The sequence below is a fragment of the Garra rufa genome, chromosome 4 (genome assembly GCF_049309525.1).
Source record: "Garra rufa chromosome 4, GarRuf1.0, whole genome shotgun sequence".
NCBI lineage: Eukaryota > Metazoa > Chordata > Actinopteri > Cypriniformes > Cyprinidae > Garra > Garra rufa.
Genome location: NC_133364.1, coordinates 46,761,010 through 46,782,257, shown reverse-complemented (window position 1 = coordinate 46,782,257; position 21,248 = coordinate 46,761,010). Strand labels below are relative to the sequence as shown.

At 36.9% G+C, this 21,248-nt stretch overlaps 1 protein-coding gene across 1 annotated transcript in view; it reads left to right on the top strand.

Annotated features, from left to right (window-relative positions):
* The window catches only part of LOC141334105 (uncharacterized), a 109,673-nt gene that overhangs the window by 15,484 nt on the left and 72,941 nt on the right, over nt 1-21,248 (top strand). Inside the window, exon 3 of the mRNA XM_073839247.1 lies at nt 18,196-18,199. Coding sequence (XP_073695348.1) covers nt 18,196-18,199 — 4 coding nt within the window. The remainder of the gene's footprint in view (nt 1-18,195; nt 18,200-21,248) is intronic.

Below are 21,248 nucleotides of genomic sequence, written 5' to 3'. Positions count from 1 at the left end.
AGGTGTCTTGTGCACCTGCCACTATTAAAGTTAGTGCAAACTTGGCTATCAGTGGAAGAAGGGTGTCGGTGGACTGAGGGAGTGGGGTGACAGGGGTATCCATGAGGCGTGGGATGTAGCTGGTAGATTTGGGCTGGGAAGTTTCAGGGCAGGGGGAATAGATGGGTTTATAAATGGGCAGGTGATGGTGGAGTGGGAGTCTAAAAATACCCTGCTGTGAAGTTCAGTGTCCAGTGCCCCCCAATAGGGGCTTTGGTTCCACTGAGTGACTCTGATGGCATAGTTTAGCTTATCAAGAGGTTGTCGCTGAGCTTGCGTCTATTGGGGGCATGATTTGCAAATTACCTTTGTGTAACAGTTAAAAGTGATGGTGAATTAAGCAAATGACAGAATGCAGGATGGGTTGTGAGCTGAAATTTTATGGAAAATAGAAGGGAAAAAGGACAATATCTGCACCTGACAAAATCTGGGTCCGGATGGCATTGGGTACGGGGGTTGGATCCAGAGCTATGGCATTCAGAGGAACTGACAGAGGCAAGGCAAGTTTATTTATATAGCACATTTCATAGACAATAATTCAAAGTGCTGTAAATAAGAGGAATTAAAATGATCATCAGTGAAAACAGAATTTAAGAACATCTCAAATTATTTAAAAATTGATTTGGAAGAGGCTAGCGTGAAGGGAGAGCTAGCCTGGGAAGGAGGAAAAGAAGCTGCCAGGAATGATAGCGGAGGAATGCTTGCACTATGGGCAATTCCTGGGGCAGAAGAAAAAGAGAGAAGGAGAGGGGGAATAGCTGGCACTGGGGCTTGTACCTTTAGCAGAGGCATGCTTGTGCTGGAATGGGATGGTTGCGCTGCAGGCCATGGGTAGGGGAGGGGTTTAGGAGTGTGGTGAGACATGGGCTGCAAATGGGTCTCACGCTGATGCGGCGACATTACAAGGCCACAACTTATTGATCGTGATGTCATAGGCACGCTGATGTTCCTTTAAGGGGAGGAGAGCGGAGCTGGCAGCAACGGCGCACCCTAGGCTTGCAATGCATCCTGATGACCATGGCTAAGGGGTCCTGTGACCCGAGCTTGCTCTATTCACAGCCTTGGATGGAGGAGTGCAATTTGGGGGTTCACCGGATGCCTTAAGCTTAACCTTAAGGCTGAATCTAAAACTATTTTGTTTTTATTATTACATGCATTTAAACAATGGTCTGTCTGAATGCTCAATTCTGAGTTACTGGAAGTTGTGTAATAATATGTAAATTATGAGAATAGCTGTCATATTTTGAACATTTCATTCAAATATTACGCTGCAAACATGCAAAACATTTTGGGTTACAACTGTAACCCTTGTTCCCTAAGAAAGGAAAGAAGACACTGCATCTGTAATGACACTTTGGGATTCCTCTCATTGTAGCGTGGCTGAAGCAGGAACGAAATTATTCCAATCCTGACTTTTGTTGCGTCTGTCATGGTCGGGGGTATGACATGAATGGAGACAAGAATTAAACTAAAGTTCTTTAATAAAATCCACAAAAGGTAATTCAGACAGGGAGAACATGTCTCCAACATAACGTTAATATCGCACAAGGAAATACTGCAGTAAATGCTTCCATCCTATTCAAAGAATGCACGAATGAGAAAATGTCACAGAGGAACTTCATAATGCAACTCGCAAAATGAACTTCGCACACGAGAGCAAAAGCCACACATCTGATGGTGTGAGAGCCAGAACCCAGGCAGGAGGAGCAGCAGATGGACAGAAGAAGTGCTAAGTGCGGAGAACCTGAAAGAAAAACCAAAACGAAGGACAATTGTGACAAATTTCACAAGGTGGTGTGTGGGAGGTGCAAGTGGAAGATACAGATTACCTGTGCTGACTAAGTAATCGATGCACTAGTGTCATGAAATGATGCCACATGCCATGTTCAAGTGGAGCCCACTTAGAGGAGAATACATTTTTTATGATTTTACAGCATAATATTTGTCTTATAATTTGACAGAATATTTTCTTTTTAATTTTACAGCATGATAGTTTTGTTCATTATAAAATAAATACTGCTTTATAAATGTTTGTTTTCCACAGTTGAATGTTTTTTTTTTTTCTTTTTTTAACTACTCTGGCCATTTGGTTTTAGGCCTGTGTGTTTTTTTGTCCACATTTTACTATGCACTGAATGTATATTAATGATATGTTTATAAGTTACTATATAAAAATTTTTTTAACAAGAAATTAACAAAATATTGATCTGCTTCAAATTTGTACATGTAATTAGTTACTATAGCAGGTTCTGTTATTGTCGATGAAATAATAATTTTTTCATAAGAATTTGAATTTTGTCCTGATTTTTATTATTACCCACAATACAGATCCATTTATTAATGGATTTTGATTCCAGTGATGGCTGCATATTTGTTTCCATTTTGTGTTATACAAAATTCTCCAATAAATGCAGAGTATTGTGAAGTCGAAAAGTTAAAATGGCTGAAAAAAGATAATGCAATCATTTCCAAAATTTACGACCCGTTTTTTGTATAGTTCAACATGAACGGTCAGAATGACTGCTATGGCCATTCTAGTAGTTATAGAATTCCGGTAGTTCTAGTGTTAAGTATCTTGTACATTTTCTGTTGTGTTTCCACTTTTTCCCTTTTCGGATTGTCTCTGATTCTGTCTTGAAAGCTATTCAGTTCAGACTTCATATCGGTGGCCATCATCTTTATGTCTGCACAGATGAAACCAACGTTATTTTCCATATTCCTTATTTTCCAAGTCCATATCAAAATATTATTTTGTTATTATATACTGTTTTACTTGGTTTTTCCTGATTAATGATGTGTCTGTATAGACTTCCATTTTTCAACACAGACATTACAGGGATCATAGAAGATATGGCAGAGAAAACCGATGACAGCAGAGCATTCTCTTTTAATATTAGTAGAAAACAAATCTGGGAAAGTGCACCCATCAAAGAGGATTGATGTGAGGGAGCAATTGATTGTGGTGGGCCTAAGATGGAGTTTCTCACTCTGCTTATGGAGAAACTTAAACAGGAGGCATTATTTGTTGGTTCTGATGAAGCCAAAGTCCTGTATATCAACAGCACATCTAAATAAGCACTGCATATTACTTAATAAACAATGCACTGCCACATTGAAGTATGTATGTACATATTTTAATACATTTTTAGGCTGTCTAACATAAATGTTTTTCCTCACTTGAAGAAGTTTGTGTGGCTAATTCCCATGATATAAAACGCCTTCATGAACTGGACTCAAAAGGACAGTCAGTTATTCTTCAGTTGGGAGAGAGGCTTCATCAATGTAGAAATATGAAAGTGTCTTACCTTGTTCACTTGCAAAAAGGAAGCTCTTCTAAAAATGACTGCTGCAGCAAGCTGAACATTACCAACTGGCAAGTTTGTGACATGGCTGACTTGTCCAAGTGTAGTGATGTTCACAATGTGTGCAAACTTGGATCACACACAAGTATTCCCACAGTCTTTGTGTGTTTCTGGTGCAGACAGGACACTTTGTGACACTGTCACATGGGACACATGTTTTAACCTGCTCAATATATTATGATTTTATGTATATTTGAGTTTTAATAGGTTTTCATGTTGTCTTAGCCATTTTATTCCTCTTATCCATTTTAACATGTATGTCTTTAAGTGAGTCTAAGTCTGATCACATGACAGGAATCAGGAACTGAACAGTATAAAGGAAGCAGCATGGCAAACAATTGGGTCATTGACCAAACAAACTGGATAGAGGAGTTTCTTTTAAGGATTTACCATTCCAGCATCACTTTCACTGGATTATCAGTTTTTTCGATTGTATATACACCGGGAGACACTTTTACTTGGAACTTACAGCACGCTGGATTTCTTAATTGTATGGAACAAATGACTGTGCTTTTAACAGCCTAGGATTTCTAGTTTTATTGTGTTGTTTTAGTTCCTTGTGAAAATTGTAAATACACTTATTTATTCACTTTACTTTCTGTTGTTGTTTCATCTTTTTAAAACACTTATTTTATCTCGCACAGCATAATCTGACCCATTTTCACTGTAACATCTACCAATAAGGCAGAGCGTTACAACTTTGTGAAGAGCTTGATTAGGTTTTCTTCATAAACAATGAACTTCCTCATTTTATAATGTGGAACTTCAGTCACTGTGCTAAAATACAACAATCAAAAGCATGAGAATTAAACATGTACTCAACCCACCTCTCATCATAGATACTGTGATTTGTCACATCTGGGTGAAAAGTGATGTCTTCTGTAGCCTCTCTTCTAGGCCTTTTTACAGGCGTTGAAACAGCAAGAGGGCCATCCTCAAATGAGGTATTCAATATGATAATACTGCAGCTAACATGTTTAGTATGTTACATCATTTGAGTGCCTAATGATAAGAAACGTACTCGGTTACTTTCGTAACCTCGGTTCCCTGAGATACGGGAATGAGTACTGCGTTGTAAGACGCTTATGGGAAAAGCTCCTTTTCTCCTGAGACTGAAGCATTTCAATAACGCACTGTAACTGCACGGCCATTGGTTCGTTTCTTTAACACTGCACGAACCAATGGCCGTGCAGTTACACTGCGTTATTGAAATGCTTCAGTCTCAGGAGAAAAGGAGCTTTTCCCATAAGCGTCTTACGACGCAGTACGAGTGAAAGTATCGAAAGGGAACAAAGATTTTTATTAGGATATATTCATTCACATTGTGAACTGTGGGTTGACAAAGTAATAGAAAAAAGATTAATTCGTACTCTTGCTTCTTTCTGGCTTCCTAGCGTGCTGTGTTGAAACATGAGCTGAGAAATAAGCTCTCTAAATCTGAACCAGTTTATCATAAACACGAATTCACAAAATAATTCAGTGTTTCGAATCACCACACACTGATGACACACTGCTGACCAAAACTGTGAAAATGCAACGAAAATAACAAACATGGGCAATTATTATTATTTTTTTATGTATTTTGTAATACATAAAATGTAGCGTGCTATTTCAGTAAAGACCAAGTTAATCTTAATGCAAATAGGAATCTTTCATGTGTCTTTTTATTAATTTCAGTGTTTTTTCATTATTATTATTCTGATCTTAAACAGGACCAGAGGTGTAAAAAGTACTCAGAAATTTTACTCAAGTGAAAGTACAGATACTCAGTGAAAATTTTACTCAATTAAAAGTACAAGTATCTGGCCAAAAACATACTTGAGTACAAGTAAAAAAGTACAACTTTTAAATTATACTCAAGTATTGAAAAAGTAAAAGTACTTTTTTTTTCCTGACAGACATACAGACGTATGGTTAAAGGGAGAAAATGAAACAAAATGTAATTTGCACAGGTTTAACATGTATCTAGTGCAAAAACAACAATTAAAATTAAGCAAAAATACAAGAAAAGGGACTAAAAGGAAACTCCATCCTATCCACCCTCATGCCATCCCATATGACTTTCATTTATCCGAAGAACACAAACTATCAATGACAGTAATTTATGCAACCCCTGTTAATGAATCAGAGTCTTCTTAAGTGAAACGAAGAAGAATACAAATACTAAAATTTTAATCTTGACTGTCGTGTTCACTTTGGGTGGTTTCTGAAGTGGTCCTGTCCCCTTGCATTATATGGACTTAAAATCTTTGCTTGTGTTCATCTAAAGAAAGAAAGTCATAAACATCTGGGATGACAGAGGTTCAGTACATATAGTGAGAGAAATTTCATTTTTAGGTAAACTATCCTTTTGAAGAGCAAGATGTGATGCAGAGGCTAAAAACATATTTCAGACAGAATGCAAGAATGTGTTGAATTAATGAGGTGAGTCATAGAATTAAAACATAAAACATTAACATTTTGTAAGGCCACTTTTTTGTGTTTTAATTAATCTTTTAATTGTTTATTTGGGACATTTAGTTTTTTTTTTTTTTTTCAGCAAATACTGATTAATAATTGACCAAATAAATGATAAATGAACAAATAATGTAATTATTAAGATTAAAAAAAATATTAATTCCTACTCAATGTGTCATATAATAACATACTGTAAATGCAACCTGTCCACTATTTGGTAAGAACATGACTAAACATGAATTACAATTAATTTAACATACAGTGTTTATTTAAATACTTTTTTGGGGGGAGATTTGTAACATTTATAAAAAAAAATCCCACAAAAATATAAAAATAATATTAAATAATAATAATAATAATTGTATTTAAATTCTTATCACTGATTTTATTTGCGCACAATGTTGTGCATTCAGCTAATATATTACACAGTCTCTATAAAAATAATGAACAAATAATGAATATTTTTTTGGGGAAATGCAATTTTGCTACGTCAATATGCTTCCTCAGATTTGATGGTGAAGTTTTAAAGCCAACCATTTACCTGATAAAAGTCGTAACTAAAGTAGCAATGTGTGTGCTTGATGCATGAAAACACTGATCAGTGATTGTCACGTCAAGCATGCATGTTTGAGCTTCCTTTACCATATTTAATGTGCATAAGTTACAATAAAAATGTAACATACTTTTCAAGATGAAATAAAATTTTAAGGAGTAAAAAGTACTGTTTTTTCTTCAGAAATGTAATAAAGTAAAAGTAGAAGTACTCGGTTTAATTTGTACTTAAGTAAAGTACAAATCCCTCAAAATAATACTTAAAGGTGCAGTGTGTAATATTTAAGATTATCTCTAGACAGAAATGCAATATCATATACATAACTATGTTTTCAGGGGTGAATAAAGACCTTACTTAATTAACCATTATGTTTTTATTACCTTACAATTACCAGTTTATATCTACATACACCGCGGGTCCCCCCACATGGAAGCCGCCGTTATGTTTCTACTGTAGCCCTGAACGGACAAACTGCTCTACAGATCGCGTTTCATCACTGCTATTCTTGGGAAAAAACACTGACACAATGATGAACAAGTAACTGCAATATTCACAATAACATCGTTTTATTGAATTATCAAGTAAATATAATTCTCTTATTTACGTTTTAAAAGAAACTTCATTATTCTTTGCTGTCTGAAACGACGACATCTTAATCGCGTGTCGGTTGCCGTAGTTTCTGTAAAGGGAGGGGTGAGCGGTGGACGGAGCCGTTGGTTGCAATCAGGTTGCAATTCAAAACTTAACCGCTAGATGCCGCAAAAATCTACACAATGCACCTTTAAGTACAGTAATCAAGTAAAATTACTCAAGTATTTTACACCTCTGATTCTAATCATGATCACCTGATCCTCATTACCACACCCTATTATCTATGTCTTTATTAGAAAAGCACAGAAGTTGCTAAAAATGTATGTGGATTCAGTCAAGGCTTGCTAGAGAAAGACAGAGGAAAAGGTGTTTGCTGAAGAGGTCACAGGTTCCTGCTTTACTCCAGAATTCACCATTTAAAACAAGACAGTCTCTAGGCAAGGCACTAAAACAAGCACTCCGAGCTTTAACTAGCCTAGCAGCCCTCAAAAAAGGAACAGTTATTAAAAAAAAGTTGCAACATCATTGTGCCTTCTTCCAGAGAAAAAGAAAAAGAATCATGTGACCGCCACCAGTACTACATATGATCATGTCAGGGAATGCTATGAGAGAGATGACATCTCAAGTAAGCACCAGGAATGAGGGATGTGGTCACAGTCAGAGAGGAAGGAGTGAAAATGAAAATCCAGAAATGGCATTTAACAATCTCTATTCTAGAGGCTTACCACTACTTTGAAAATGAACATCTGGAGTCTATAATTGGTAAATCTAAATTGGCTGAGCTTCAACCTCTAAGGCAGGCATTCCAGAGCAAACAGGATTTTGTTGAAGCTGTGGCCTGCAATCCAGACAGTCCCAAATACATACCCTCTGTAACATCCCAGAAGAAGATAAACAAATAAGGGTGACCTGGTATGCATGGGAAACAACAGAAGGGCTTCTAGGTGATGCACAAATTTTGAAGCCACTGTCTTGAGAAAATTAAGTACGTCACTGTTTTGTTAAAAACAGGAAAGTGGATTTTTCCGGGCCAAAAGACTGCAGGCAAAAGCAGACCAGGAAACTGGTGCTGCAAGTTAGCCAAAAATTACACTGGAGCCCACCAAGACCACGGGCCGTATGTATAAAGCTGCTCAGTGTAGAATTTTACTCTTAAGTGTGTCAAAATTCTAAGAATGACTTAATTTTACTTTTATTTCTAGATTTAAATTTAAGTGTGATTTATAAAGGTTCTTAAGTGTTAAGACTTGGTCTCAGCTCCTAAATTATTTAGGAGTGTTTGGGATGTATCTTAACCTAGTTAGGAGTAACAAGATGGCAGCAGAGAGGAGGAGACCACGCACCTTTCAAGAACAAAAGAATGTGTTGCAATTATATGATGACAGGGAGTTGCTAAAACGATACAGGTTTGATCGTGAAGGTATTCTTTTTGTAACTAATCTAGTCAGAAATGCAATAACTTCTCACACTCTACGAAACAATGCCTTAACTGAAGGAATGATTGAAGGTAATAATGACACTGCGTTTTTTGGCGACTGGAAAGATGCAGCAGTGCACCAGTGATGACTTAGGCCCATCACAATCCACACTCAGCAGAGTCATAAACAGCACTATAGCAGCATTAACAACACCAAACATAATAAGGCAGTTCATTGACTTTCCAAGTGACCTCTAAACTATACAGCAAAAGCAAGCGGCTTTTATGAGGATTGCAGGCTTCCCTGGAGTTGTTTTGATGGCACGCATGTTCACATCATTGCTCCGACTGTAAATGAAGAGGCATATGTCAATAGAAAAGGATTTCACAGCATCAATGTTCAAGTTGTGTTTGATGCCAATTACAAGATCCTGGATCTTGTGCCAAAATGGCCAGGGTCAACACATGATGCTCGGGTTCTTTCAGAGAGTGGCCTCACTGGGTTATTTGAACAAAATTATGTTCCCCCTGGATGTCCCCCCTGAAAAGGAGATTCCATGTCCTTCATGGAGAGAGCGTGCTAGTCGCATCATTACAGCTTGTGGCATTTTGCACAATATTTGCAAAGCTCGTAACCTCCCACTGCTTGATGAGGACAATGATGATGACAATGACAATGAAAGGAAAAATGAAGGTGAGCAGTTGGGGATTCGGTGCCTTGCTCAAAGGACTCACCTCAGTTGTGGTATTGAGGGTTGGGAGAGTGCTGGTGATTCACTCCCCCCACCTACAATCCCTGCCGGACCTGAGACTCGAACCTGCAACCTTTGGGTTACAAATTCGACTCTCTAACCATTAGGCCACGGATGCCCCCCGAAGAGTATACCATCAACACATTACAAAGCACTTCAGAGAGAGGACCTGTTTTGCTAACTTACATTTTGGGTAAGAAAGACATGTAGACAATAAGTAACACATTTGTCATGTCATTTTATTGTCAGAAAAAACATCAAATGATTGTTATTTTTGTAATTTTTCCAATTTTATTTTGTAATATTCAATTAGAATTTCCAACAACTTTATTTGTAATTGTCTCTTTTTTTTAAGACACTCAATGTCATCCTCAGGGCCTACTGCCTGTGCAAACTTTTGTGAGGCTGAAGGGTCATCTGCAGGACACAGGGAGACATCTTGAGATGATACAGCAGAAGACAGACCGGATCCAGCATGTGACGGCGCGAGGTGAGAGAGGACGCAAATGCAGAGGATGATGCAGAGAGATATTTATTCTCAAAGGCAAAACAAAACAAAAACGATAATCAAAGTAGCGAACAAGTCTCTCGGGAAATCCAGCAACGGACCACAAACAGGCTGAACGCAGCCCGGGACCAACAACCGCAGAGGAGAGAGAAGCAGAAAGCGGCAGTCCTTCTCTACGCGTCCTGCGGTAGGGTAAACACAGAGGTGAGTGCAAAGCAAAAGCACGGAGCGCACAAAACACCAAACACAAAACAATCAATTAGCAACGAGCACTAGACAGCAGAGAATATAAAGGCAAGTTAATGAGTTTCAGGTGGAGGTGAAGCAGCTCTTGATCCGCGCAGCCTCAGCGCCAAATCAACGCTGATTGCACCGATCACGAGCCGCTGAAAAGACAGGACAAAACACACAGCAGGATGAGCCAGGAGGGCACCTTGACCCGTGACACAGCATCATCCAAACTACGTTTACTTAAAAATATTAAACAGTGCAAAGACGTTTATTCATTCTGGTGTGCTGTGTTTTTCCCCTTTTCCATGATTAAAGTTACTATTGTCCATTCAATAAAAATCACAAACACACTATTACACATATCATTTTCTTACCAACTTTGTAACTCCTTCAATTTACATTTATTCATATTTAATTTAATTGAATTTAAGCAGTGCAGGGTCTGGGGCATCTGCAATACCACAAATGGAAGGGTTGACTGTTCCCAGTATCTCCTCCACCATTTCAGCAATCTCAGACAAAGGGTTACATGGAGGCCCTCCACCTATTTCAGAACAACTCAGTTGCTGACCACACAGACACAATCATTTGATTAAAAGAAATTAGTAAGACTAAAATTAAATGTACCAGTGGCTCGCATTCTTTCCTTGTAAGCTGCAATTTCCTTGCGTGCTGATGCCAAAACATTGTGCCACCTTTTCTCACAGTCTTCTGCTGAACGTTTTGTCCTTGGAAATGCAGCATTTATAGTGACTGCAATTTCTTGCCATGCATTTTTTTTGTCCTTGCTTGTTACAGTTGGACTGAATTTTCCTCTAATCACTGTCTTCCATTTACTCACTGACTCCACTAGAAGAACACTTTCCTCCTTGGACCAGTTTGGTTTTCTTTTTGAATCCATTTTTAAGGGTTTTAAACTTTGGTCTTTCTTTTATATACAGCTAAGAGTGCAATTTACAATTATGTGATTTATCAGCTTAGTGACTTAAGTAGCATCACATTTTTCCATGCAATCAATCAATTTGTGCAAGATTGTGTAAAATGCATGTACTTATTTGTATTTTGTTTTTCCCATAATGCAAAACTACTTAATGATATTTTAAATTATTGAATAATTTTATTGTATTAATTCATGAGTGAATGGTGTCGTGCTGCTGTGACTTCATCCTTGCAGGCTCCTGATAGGCTGATTCAGAGGTCAAGGGCGGCCATTTTGTGTTTCAATCATTGTAGTCCTTAATTTACAACACTTAAGTCAGAACTTAAGAATCAAGTCAAGTCAAGTCAAGTTTATTTATACAGCGCTTTTTACAATACAAGTTGTGTCAAAGCAACCTTACAGTATTAAAATAATAAGATAAAATGTCAATAAAAGTGCAAAAGTTCCATATTGCAGCAAAGTCAAATTGGGGAGGACTCATCTGGTTCCCATGGCCTTGTGCCGGTGGCCGTTTAGGGTAGGAGTTCTTTCTGATGATCTGTCCCTGGGGCTCATCTAGTTGACACGGTATCCGCTGACATTCGGCTGTAGGTGTTTATCCACCTCTTGGTACGGACTGGATCCGGGGGACTGCAGTGACCATCTGATCTGGGTACGGACTGGATCTGGTGGCTATGGTGACCTGGGAATAAGAAACAAACAGACTAATATTAATGTAGATGCAAGAGTTCCAAGTTGCCACAAAATCAGATTGGAGAGGACTCATCTGGTTTTCGCAGTCTTGCGTCGGTGGCCGTCTAGGTGATGGGGTCTTCACTGATGATCTGTCTCTGGGGCTCATCTAGTTGATGTGGTCTCTGCTGACATTCAGGGCTGTAAAGGATATCTCTAGGTGCTGATGGGTACAGACTGGATCCGGGGGACTGCAGTGAACGTCTGATCTGGATACATGATCGGTGGCTACGGTGACCTCGGAATAAGAAGGAAAGATACTAGTATTAGCGTAGATGGCATTCTTCTTCTGATGCAACGAGTACATCAGGTGTTTTGGGAAGTGTCCCTGGTTCCGGTTGACCTAAATAATGCAGCCTAACAATCCTTTAACGGATTTGGATTGAAAAATGTATTAAGTGTAGGCCAGGTTAAAGAGATGGGTCTTTAATCTAGATTTAAACTGACAGATTGTGTCTGCCTCCCGAACAGTGTTAGGTAAATTGTTCCAGAGTTTGGGCGCTAAATGTGAAAAGGACCTGCCGCCCGCAGTTGATTTTGATATTCTAGGTACTATCAAATTGCCGGAGTTTTGAGAACGCAGCGGACGTGAAGGACTATAATATGATAAGAGCTCGCTCAAGTACTTAGGAGCTAAACCATTCAGGGCTTTATAAGTAATTAGCAAGATTTTAAAGTCTATACGATGTTTAATAGGGAGCCAGTGCAGTGTTGACAGAACCGGGCTAATATGGTCATACTTTCTGGTTCTAGTAAGAACTCTAGCTGCTGCATTTTGGACCAGCTGGAGTTTGTTTATTAAGCGTGCAGAACAACCACCCAATAAAGCATTACAATAATCTAATCTTGAGGTCATGAACGCATGGATTAACGTTTCTGCATTTGACATCGACAGCATAGGTCGTAATTTAGATATATTTTTTAGATGAAAAAATGCGGTTTTGCAAATGCTAGAAATGTGGCTTTCGAAGGAGAGATTGCTATCGAATAGGACACCTAAGTTCCTGACTGATGATGAAGAATTTACAGAGCAGCCATCTAGTATTAGACTGTGTTTTAGGTTATTACTTGTAGAGGTTTTAGGTCCAATAATTAACACCTGTTTTTTCAGAATTTAGCAGTAAGAAATTTCTCGCCATCCAATTTTTTATTTCAACTATGCATTCTGTTAGTTTTCCAAATTGGTATGTTTCACCGGGCCGCGAAGAAATATAGAGCTGCGTATCATCAGCGTAACAATGAAAGCTAACACCATGTTTCCTGATGATATCTCCCAAGGGTAACATATAAAGTGTAAAAAGTAATGGCCCTAATACTGAGCCTTGAGGTACTCCATACTGCACTTGTGACTGATATGATACCTCGTCATTTACTGCTACGAATTGATGCCGGCCAGATAAGTACGATTTGAACCAAGCCAGTGCACTACCACTAACGCCAACATAATTTTCAAGTCTATTTAAAAGAATATTGTGGTCAATAGTATCAAATGCAGCACTTAGATCTAGTAGCACTAATAGAGAGATGCATCCACGATCAGAAGACAGGAGAAGGTCATTAGTAACTCTAATAAGAGCAGTCTCAGTGCTATGATATGGTCTAAAACCTGACTGGAAATCCTCACAGATACCATTTTTCTCTAAGAAAGAACACAGTTGTGAGGACACTACCTTTTCTAGTATCTTTGACAGAAAAGGGAGATTGGAAATTGGTCTGTAATTGTTTAATTCATTGGGATCAAGTTGAGGTTTTTTAATTAAAGGCTTAATAACAGCCAGTTTGAAGGTTTTGGGGACATATCCTAATGATAATGACGAATTAATAATATTCAGAAGAGGATCCATGACTTCTGAAAGCACCTCTTTTAGTAACTTAGATGGAATAGGGTCTAACATACATGTTGTCGGTTTAGATGATTTAATAAGTTTACACAGCTCTTCCTCTCCTATAGTTGAAAATGCATGGAATTTTTCCTCAGGAGATCTATAGCATATCTGATTTGATACTGTAGCGGATGGCTGCATAGTTACAATTTTATCTCTAATACTATCTATCTTGGTAGTAAAGTAGTTCATAAAGTCGTTACTGCTGTGCTGTTGGGAAAATTCAACGTCTGTTGGTGCTTTATTCTTCGTTAATTTAGCCACTGTATTGAATAAATACCTAGGGTTATGTTTGTTTTCTTCTAAGAAAGATGAAAAATAGTCTGATCTAGCAGATTTTAGTCAGTCTCAAACTTTACTGAAAGTTGCTTTTAGATTCTTTATAAACGTCTCCTACTCTTAAAAAAGTCCTACTTCTTACTAAGAATTTTTTGGCACTTAAGTTAAAATTTAAGACTACTCTTAAGAGCATTTTTTAGAAGTTATATACATACGGCCCCTGGAGACTCTTGATAGAGCTGGTCCTGTGTGACGCTGCAGTCATCCAGACTGACTAAATCACTCAATCACTGTAGTTTTAGACAGATTTCAGGATCATCATTAGAAGATAAAATATGCAAAGGATGTAAGCAGTTACAGGAATTTGCCCAGATTTTCAGCAACTCTAATCCAATCAGCAGAACTATAGACTCATTATCACAGAGATCAGGGAAAGTCTCACCTTCAGCCTCTGCATTCATATTTAACTCAGATATTGATCAGCAGAAACAAAGACACCAATTAAAGAAATGAGGCAGAAACATCAACAGCCAATAAAGACAAAAGATGACACTTACCATGATTTCACATTCACATTCACACACTCCTAAAGCTAAATATATTCATTTAAAATTTAAATGACATTTATCTTTCTGCTGATTTTCTAATGCTCTTTAATGAATGTCTTTTTCAGTAATTATTCTTTAGACACATCTGTTTTAAATAACTATCAGCCTAATTCTGTGGTTCCTTTAACCTAAGGTACTAGAACATTTAGTGTTGGACCAATTAGCCTTTTCTAAGTACTTCTGGAAAATTTGAGTCAGGTTTTGAGTCTATTCATAGCACTGAGTCTGCTTTGCTGACTCTTGGCTTCTGACTAATGCTTCCACATAACTTATTGAGCAATAAAATCTGAATATTTAATAAACAGGTTCAAAAAATTAGGATATAGGTACATCAAGTAATTCATTAATGCACTCAAAATCCTCCTTTCCAAATTTATGACTCTATATTTAGTATTTATTATTGTGATTTCAATATCGTCACACAAACTCCAGTGATTGAGTGCTTTAGTCAGTCTGGATGACCGCAGCGACACACAGGACCATCTCAAACAAGAGTCTCCTGATCTTCATTTTCCTGCAGGTGTATTAAAGGTATTTTGTTCTCAAAACATTTAACTTCACTAAAATCATAAAACTAATACAACATAACATATATATATATATTTTTTTTTTTCTGATGGATGTACTTCTAGAGTTGACATTTCTAATAAACTGTTTATTGTGTATTTATTACCCAAACTTTTCACTGTTAATAAGGGAAGATACAGAGTAACAGCTGAATATGTTGGCATATTTTTGTCAGTGAAACTGAAAAGGTAATAATGAATAAGTATTTAAAACAAAATTGCTTACATAAAAGAACATTACCACTGAAATAAAATACAGACCATATTATCATTTCCAACCAATCCTTACAGAAGATTTGTTCATTTTCAGTGTGGATCTTTTATTAATGACTTATGTTTGTAAATAAATAATAGAGCAATCAGCAGGATCTGTGTTAGTCTGCAGATCTTACAACCGCTGTATAAAACTATTTACAATGTTTTAACTTTTCATCTCTCTGACTGCTTCAGTTTCCTCAATTGTTGACGTAAGAATACTTTCTAGAATTGTGTCAGTAGAAATTAAGATACTTGGAAACCCCAGAAGCTCTCAACTCAACTTTTTTTTACAGAAAGGACCAGGAAGAAATTGAGAAGTATCCTAGCAGAAACTGTGCTTCTGGCAAATAAAAATGATTTAGGACGTCCTTCATCCCAAATTCTTAACTCTGGAAGTAACTGACAAAATTCATGCAAAGATTGACATGAACCTTTTTTCTTACATGACTTTGTTTGAATATAAACCCTTTTCACATTTATGGGGTTCTCAGAAATTGAAGTAGTCATAGTTTTTTAAACTTCTGTAGTGGTAAATGGAAACTGCCACAAATATTTTTTTTGTGTCCTCGTTTGCCCCAATAGCAAAAAATAAATAAAATTCCTGACAGTGTTTCAATGACTTTTCAAAAGAGGAATAAATACACAAATAAAAACAAAACAAAAAAGCAAGACACTGATTACAATAGTCCAAAGAGTGCTAGATCAAATTCGCCATCACACCCTCTTTGTAACAGTTACACAGCAGCATTAACTAGTTTTATGTGAATTTAATGACAAGGTATAAAAACAGTATAGTGTTATAAATTAAAAAATACATATACAAAAAGAAAAAAGTATTCTTAGATTTATGATGTTAATAACTTTAGACAAGCATCATCATATGGGTACGACATTCTATTCTTTAAACAACATTTCTATGATGTATTTGTGATTCTAGATAGCAGTGCACCAATGGGACTTTTATTTTGGTCTGGTGATGTGACGTCATAAAGATGCGCTGAGCTCCTCATCTGTTGTGAGTCGCCTGAAGAAAGGTTTGTGGTTTTAAAGTTTTTAAATCAATGCACACTGTTACATCAATTAATGGCTTTACATTTACAAGCTATGTAAAATTAAAAAATGCATTATTGTTAAATATAACGTTGTAATGCTTTATTTAGTGTTAGTTGAATAAAACGTTAGCCTTTAGTAACAGAGAAGGTGTGGGTTTCATTTCGCTCTCTATATCATGAATCAATCGTGTGATTATAAGAAGAGATGAGAAACTGAGAATCCGAATCATTTGAATCGAATCATTTGTGAAATGATTCAGTGATTCGATTCAGCGGCATGCGGACTACAAACGACAACAACAAACACAAACGAGTGAATCACAACCGAGAATGATTTCATTAAAGTGTAATGTATTAGATATGATAAATAATCAAATACCAAATATAGATCAAAATCGCCTAATTAAATATGAACCTTCTGTGTAATTTGAATATATTTTATATATAAAATGTATAAAATATATTCAAATTACACAGAAGGTTCATATTTAATTAGGCGATTTTGATCTAAGTCTATTAACTCTCTTTCTGTCTTACCAGTGCACTGAGTGAAAAACTCCTCCTGAATCAACAGAGATCCATGTGACACAATATTATAAAGATGGCGTTTATTAAAGTGGAGAGTGAAGACATGAAGATTGAAGAAACATTTATCAAACATGAAGATACTGAGGAACAAACAGGTTGGTTTACATTCTCAAAGCTAAAATTAAAGATATTAATGAATAATGTGTGTAGACGTCATGCATTTAGTTCAGTTGTAACAATAATATGGAATTAGCCTAAACTCTCTCTCTCTCTCTCTCTCTCTGTAAGGGATAATGTACAGCCAGCCGGTAGTTATCGCAGAAATAAGCCCCGACAGTGTGACCAGGATCTTGTATCACACTGAAGGGGCTTATTTCGCGATAACTACCGGCTGCCTGTACATTATCCCGCTTATTACACGGCTACTTGCCACATAAGAAAAAAAACAGGACATGAATATGAATTTGAAACATTTTATTGGTATATTTGTTTTACATTAACATTTTTATCCTTCCGCGAAACTATAGTACCGTGACTAACATTCAAACGATGTATGTTAGTAAGACAATTTATAACATGTACATATGAATAATAACACATATATTTTATTTATTTACAAGTATTAAATTGCACATTTCCATTAATTGTGAACTGCGACATTGTAAATGTGGTCCCAGCGGGTATGTTGAAGTTGATGTTTTTGGTAGAGTCAGCGAAAGTTTCCTCTACGGACTTTTTGTTGATTCCACCTAAAATCACATTTATCATTAAACTATGTTGGTGATTAAATGTTATGATAAATATTATATTTAATATGAACACTTACTGCTTGCCAAGATGTTGTCAGGATTTGATGACAGTATACTGCTCCATTTCTGTCTGTCAGCGGTGGTCGGAGTCCAGTAAGTCTTTAGACTGCTTTCACATCTATGTCCGGTCACAGTCATAATTTCTCTTGTTTCCAATCCGGCACGCGAGAGAAGTTGCACAGCCGTGCTTCTTAAACTGTGGTTTGTGTATCTTCGTGAGAGGCCAGCTGCTTCGCTGATTGTGGGCATCATCTTGGCAAGGTAGTTATGTCCCATCGGCTCTTTAGAGTACCAGACTGTTCTTTTGTTCAGTGTTTCCTGGTTTTGTCGTAGTGGATGAAGGTAAAATGCGTCTGCGTCTGACGGACAGAGTGCCAGGTATTTTTTGAAAGTAGCAATAGGACACTTAGGGTTGTTGGGTTCAGCGAAGATGCAGCCTCTGTAATTTTCTTTACATGGATCTTTCGGGTCTTTGTGGTTCTTAGTCTCTGCATTGTGGGACAGAGTAATGTATTCGGTGCCATTGTTGTCACATTTCATGGTAAAAGAATCTCTTCTTAAATCTCGGTTCCCTTCTCTGCCTCGTCTTGCTAGATGTAGTTGTACATCAAACCACACTTTCCGAACTAGACCAGTTGATGTGTCTGGCGACAGCACATCGGAGTTTCGTATTAGATGCATGTCTGCTGGTGAGATCGGTGGATGATGGTGACTAATGTCTTTGCCAGCTTTACGAATGGCTTTAATTGTAGATTTGAAAACTGCATTGCTGGAGTTGAAGGTTGGACTTTTCAGGATATCAAACTTTTTAAAATATCTGGCAATGCCAGTCCTGATGGCCATATAGCCGGCTATTGAATAAGTCTGACCGTTTGCACTTTGAACAGATGCATAAAATGATCGTAATACCTTATTAAGATTCTCTGCTTCATACTTGTCGTAGTCTGTCTCCATTTTTTTCTCTTTTAGCCAGTCTTTGAGAAGTTTTATTGCCCATTCTGTATTTTTTTGTGTGTTTGCTTCGTAGCTGTTATTCTCTATTTTGTCAAGTTCAGTCTCAGTAAGCTCTCTGTGTCTTGTCGTTGCTTGTTCTTCGTAGTTCAATTTTCGTTTTTTCGTCTTAATTGGGGAGTCAATTGATTCGTCCGAATCTATCCACTGTTCAAACGTTTTGTTTTTACCGTACATGTTAAAATTAATGTCGAAATGTTCCATCGTTATTTGTGGTTGTCCAGTGTTTGTCACAAGATGGCGCCAAACGGTAATCTTTGTTGGCGCGGAGGGATTTTAAACATACAAGTAGTACCGGCTATGCGTTATTACTTTGGAGCGGTGATTATTCGAAAAGAACGAACCTGCAAATGTCTCAACTGACCAATCAGAATCAAGCATTCTAGAGAGCCGTGTAATAAATATATATATAGCCTAACATATACAGTACACTGTAAAAAATTTAACGTAAAATCAACAGTAACTTACTGGCAACAAATATCCAGCAAGCTTCAGTATTTTATTCCACGGTAAAATTACTGTAAATCTGACAACAGTACTTCACAGCATACCGTATATTAACTTACAGTATATTTATACTGTAAAATTAATTACAGTTCTTATTTTTCTCTGTATTTTAAAATACAATAGTTAACAGCATACTGTATAATAACTTACAGCATATTTATACTGTAAAATTAATTACAGTGCTTGTTTTTGCACTGTATTTTAAAATACTGTAAAGTTACTATGCAGTATAATTGATTATGGTATATATATATATATATATATATATATATATATGTCCACACAACATATAACCAACTGCAATCTGTTACACGCTTAAAAAAGAATGAAAGCTAAAGGCGCGTATGCAAAAAATATTTCACAGTTATATTACTGATTATTAGATGTTACGTCAATTATGACAACACACAGAAGTCAGTTTAAAATTCTTTATTAAAATTTAATTAAACTAGAAACACTCCAGACTTGGCAGGGCCAAGCAAAGAGCGAAACTCATCCTCAGCACGCTGAAATCTTGAACAACTGTACACACTGAAAGAAATAAAAAACATATTCAACACTGCATAGACGTACACACGGATTACTTTTATGAATTTTAGTGCATTTTTCAATAACTGAAATGACTTACCCCTGTTTATAATGAAGGAGCGAAACTCATCCTCAGCACACTGAAATCTTGAACAACTGTACACACTGAAAGAAATGAAAAACATATTCAACACTGCATAGACGTACACACGGATTACTTTTATGAATTGTTCTAAAAATTAGAAAAGGTTAGACTTTTTAATTGATTTATAGAGCTAATAAAAAATCTGATCTTTAAAATGTCGATTTCTGCCGTGCAAAGAGCATGAGTGCTTCCCAATACACAAACTGATGCATCCTTATTTTCTCACTCCGCCCTTCCCTCGAAATTGGGTGTCGAAATTTTATTGAATGTTTAATGTTGTGCTTGTTCAATTTACGCAGCTCCCCCGTTAATGATCTAGAACCCCCTTAGCACCTGCGTGGCTGCGTTAAGAATTCTCTGGCGCTGCCCCACGGGGATTAACGCTATATTGGTCATTTTCGTGAATATCAAACTAATATCAAATATACAACTAAATTAACCGCAGACCGTTGGTAGTGGTTTTATCCAGACATTAATAAACTAATACAGTCCACTTGAATTAGGCTAGTGAATGAAAGCGAATGAGCAAAATCGAACTAAAGTTTGAGGATGCCGAGACTCAGGAATTCATTCGGCGGGACTTTCACTGCCTGTGTATTCATTAAGTGTGCATCGTACTAACGCTATAAAATGCATAATATGACTAATAACACTGTGGTTGTCCATTCAATTCGTGTAACGTTAGGCCCTATAACATAACTTGCTACCGGTAGGGTTATGTTATAACGTTATGTTAACATATTGTTGTATGAGGCCTCGATCGCGACAGGCAACACGCACACGGTGTAATTTACACACAAGTGTTCAGAAACAAGAACATTTCGATTACTTTGTTCTAAACTTAAAAAAAAAACATCAAACCTTGTGATAACTAGTATTTGACTAACTGGCTAGAATGTTCGCGTTAAAAAGCTAACGTTACCTTAACTTTACCTTTATATCAAACTCACCACCGATTAGGATATTTAACAGTTAATGGTAAAACGAATATCTTCACATTTGTAGTGGTGAAACATTTCGAAATACAAATTTTTAAGATTTTGAATACAATTTTACATCTTACCTAGCTAGTTCTTGCTGGTTCTGTGTGCTCCGTCCGAAGTCTCTCTCAGTCAGGATGAAATGGAAAATCCGTGAAGAGTGTGACGGCTGACGGTTAGATGATTGGTTGCCAGGTGTATATCCCGTGCGATTCGCTCTTTATGTAATTAACTTAAGTGTGTAAATCGAAAGCAAAATAATAATGATAATAATAATAAATCATGGAAATCGATTTTTACCTTTGAGATTAGTTGTGTTTGTGACAAAATCTGGCAACCATAAAGAAAAAAAAGAAAAAAACACCCAAGCAAATTTAAACTTTTTTTAACTATAGCATAAATGCCTTAATCTATGGGTTACCTTATGAAACGATGTATTATAAAATTCCTAAGCTGAAATAACCTCAATAAACCAAAAAATGTCCTCTGTCGGGCATGTCTGTTGGAATATT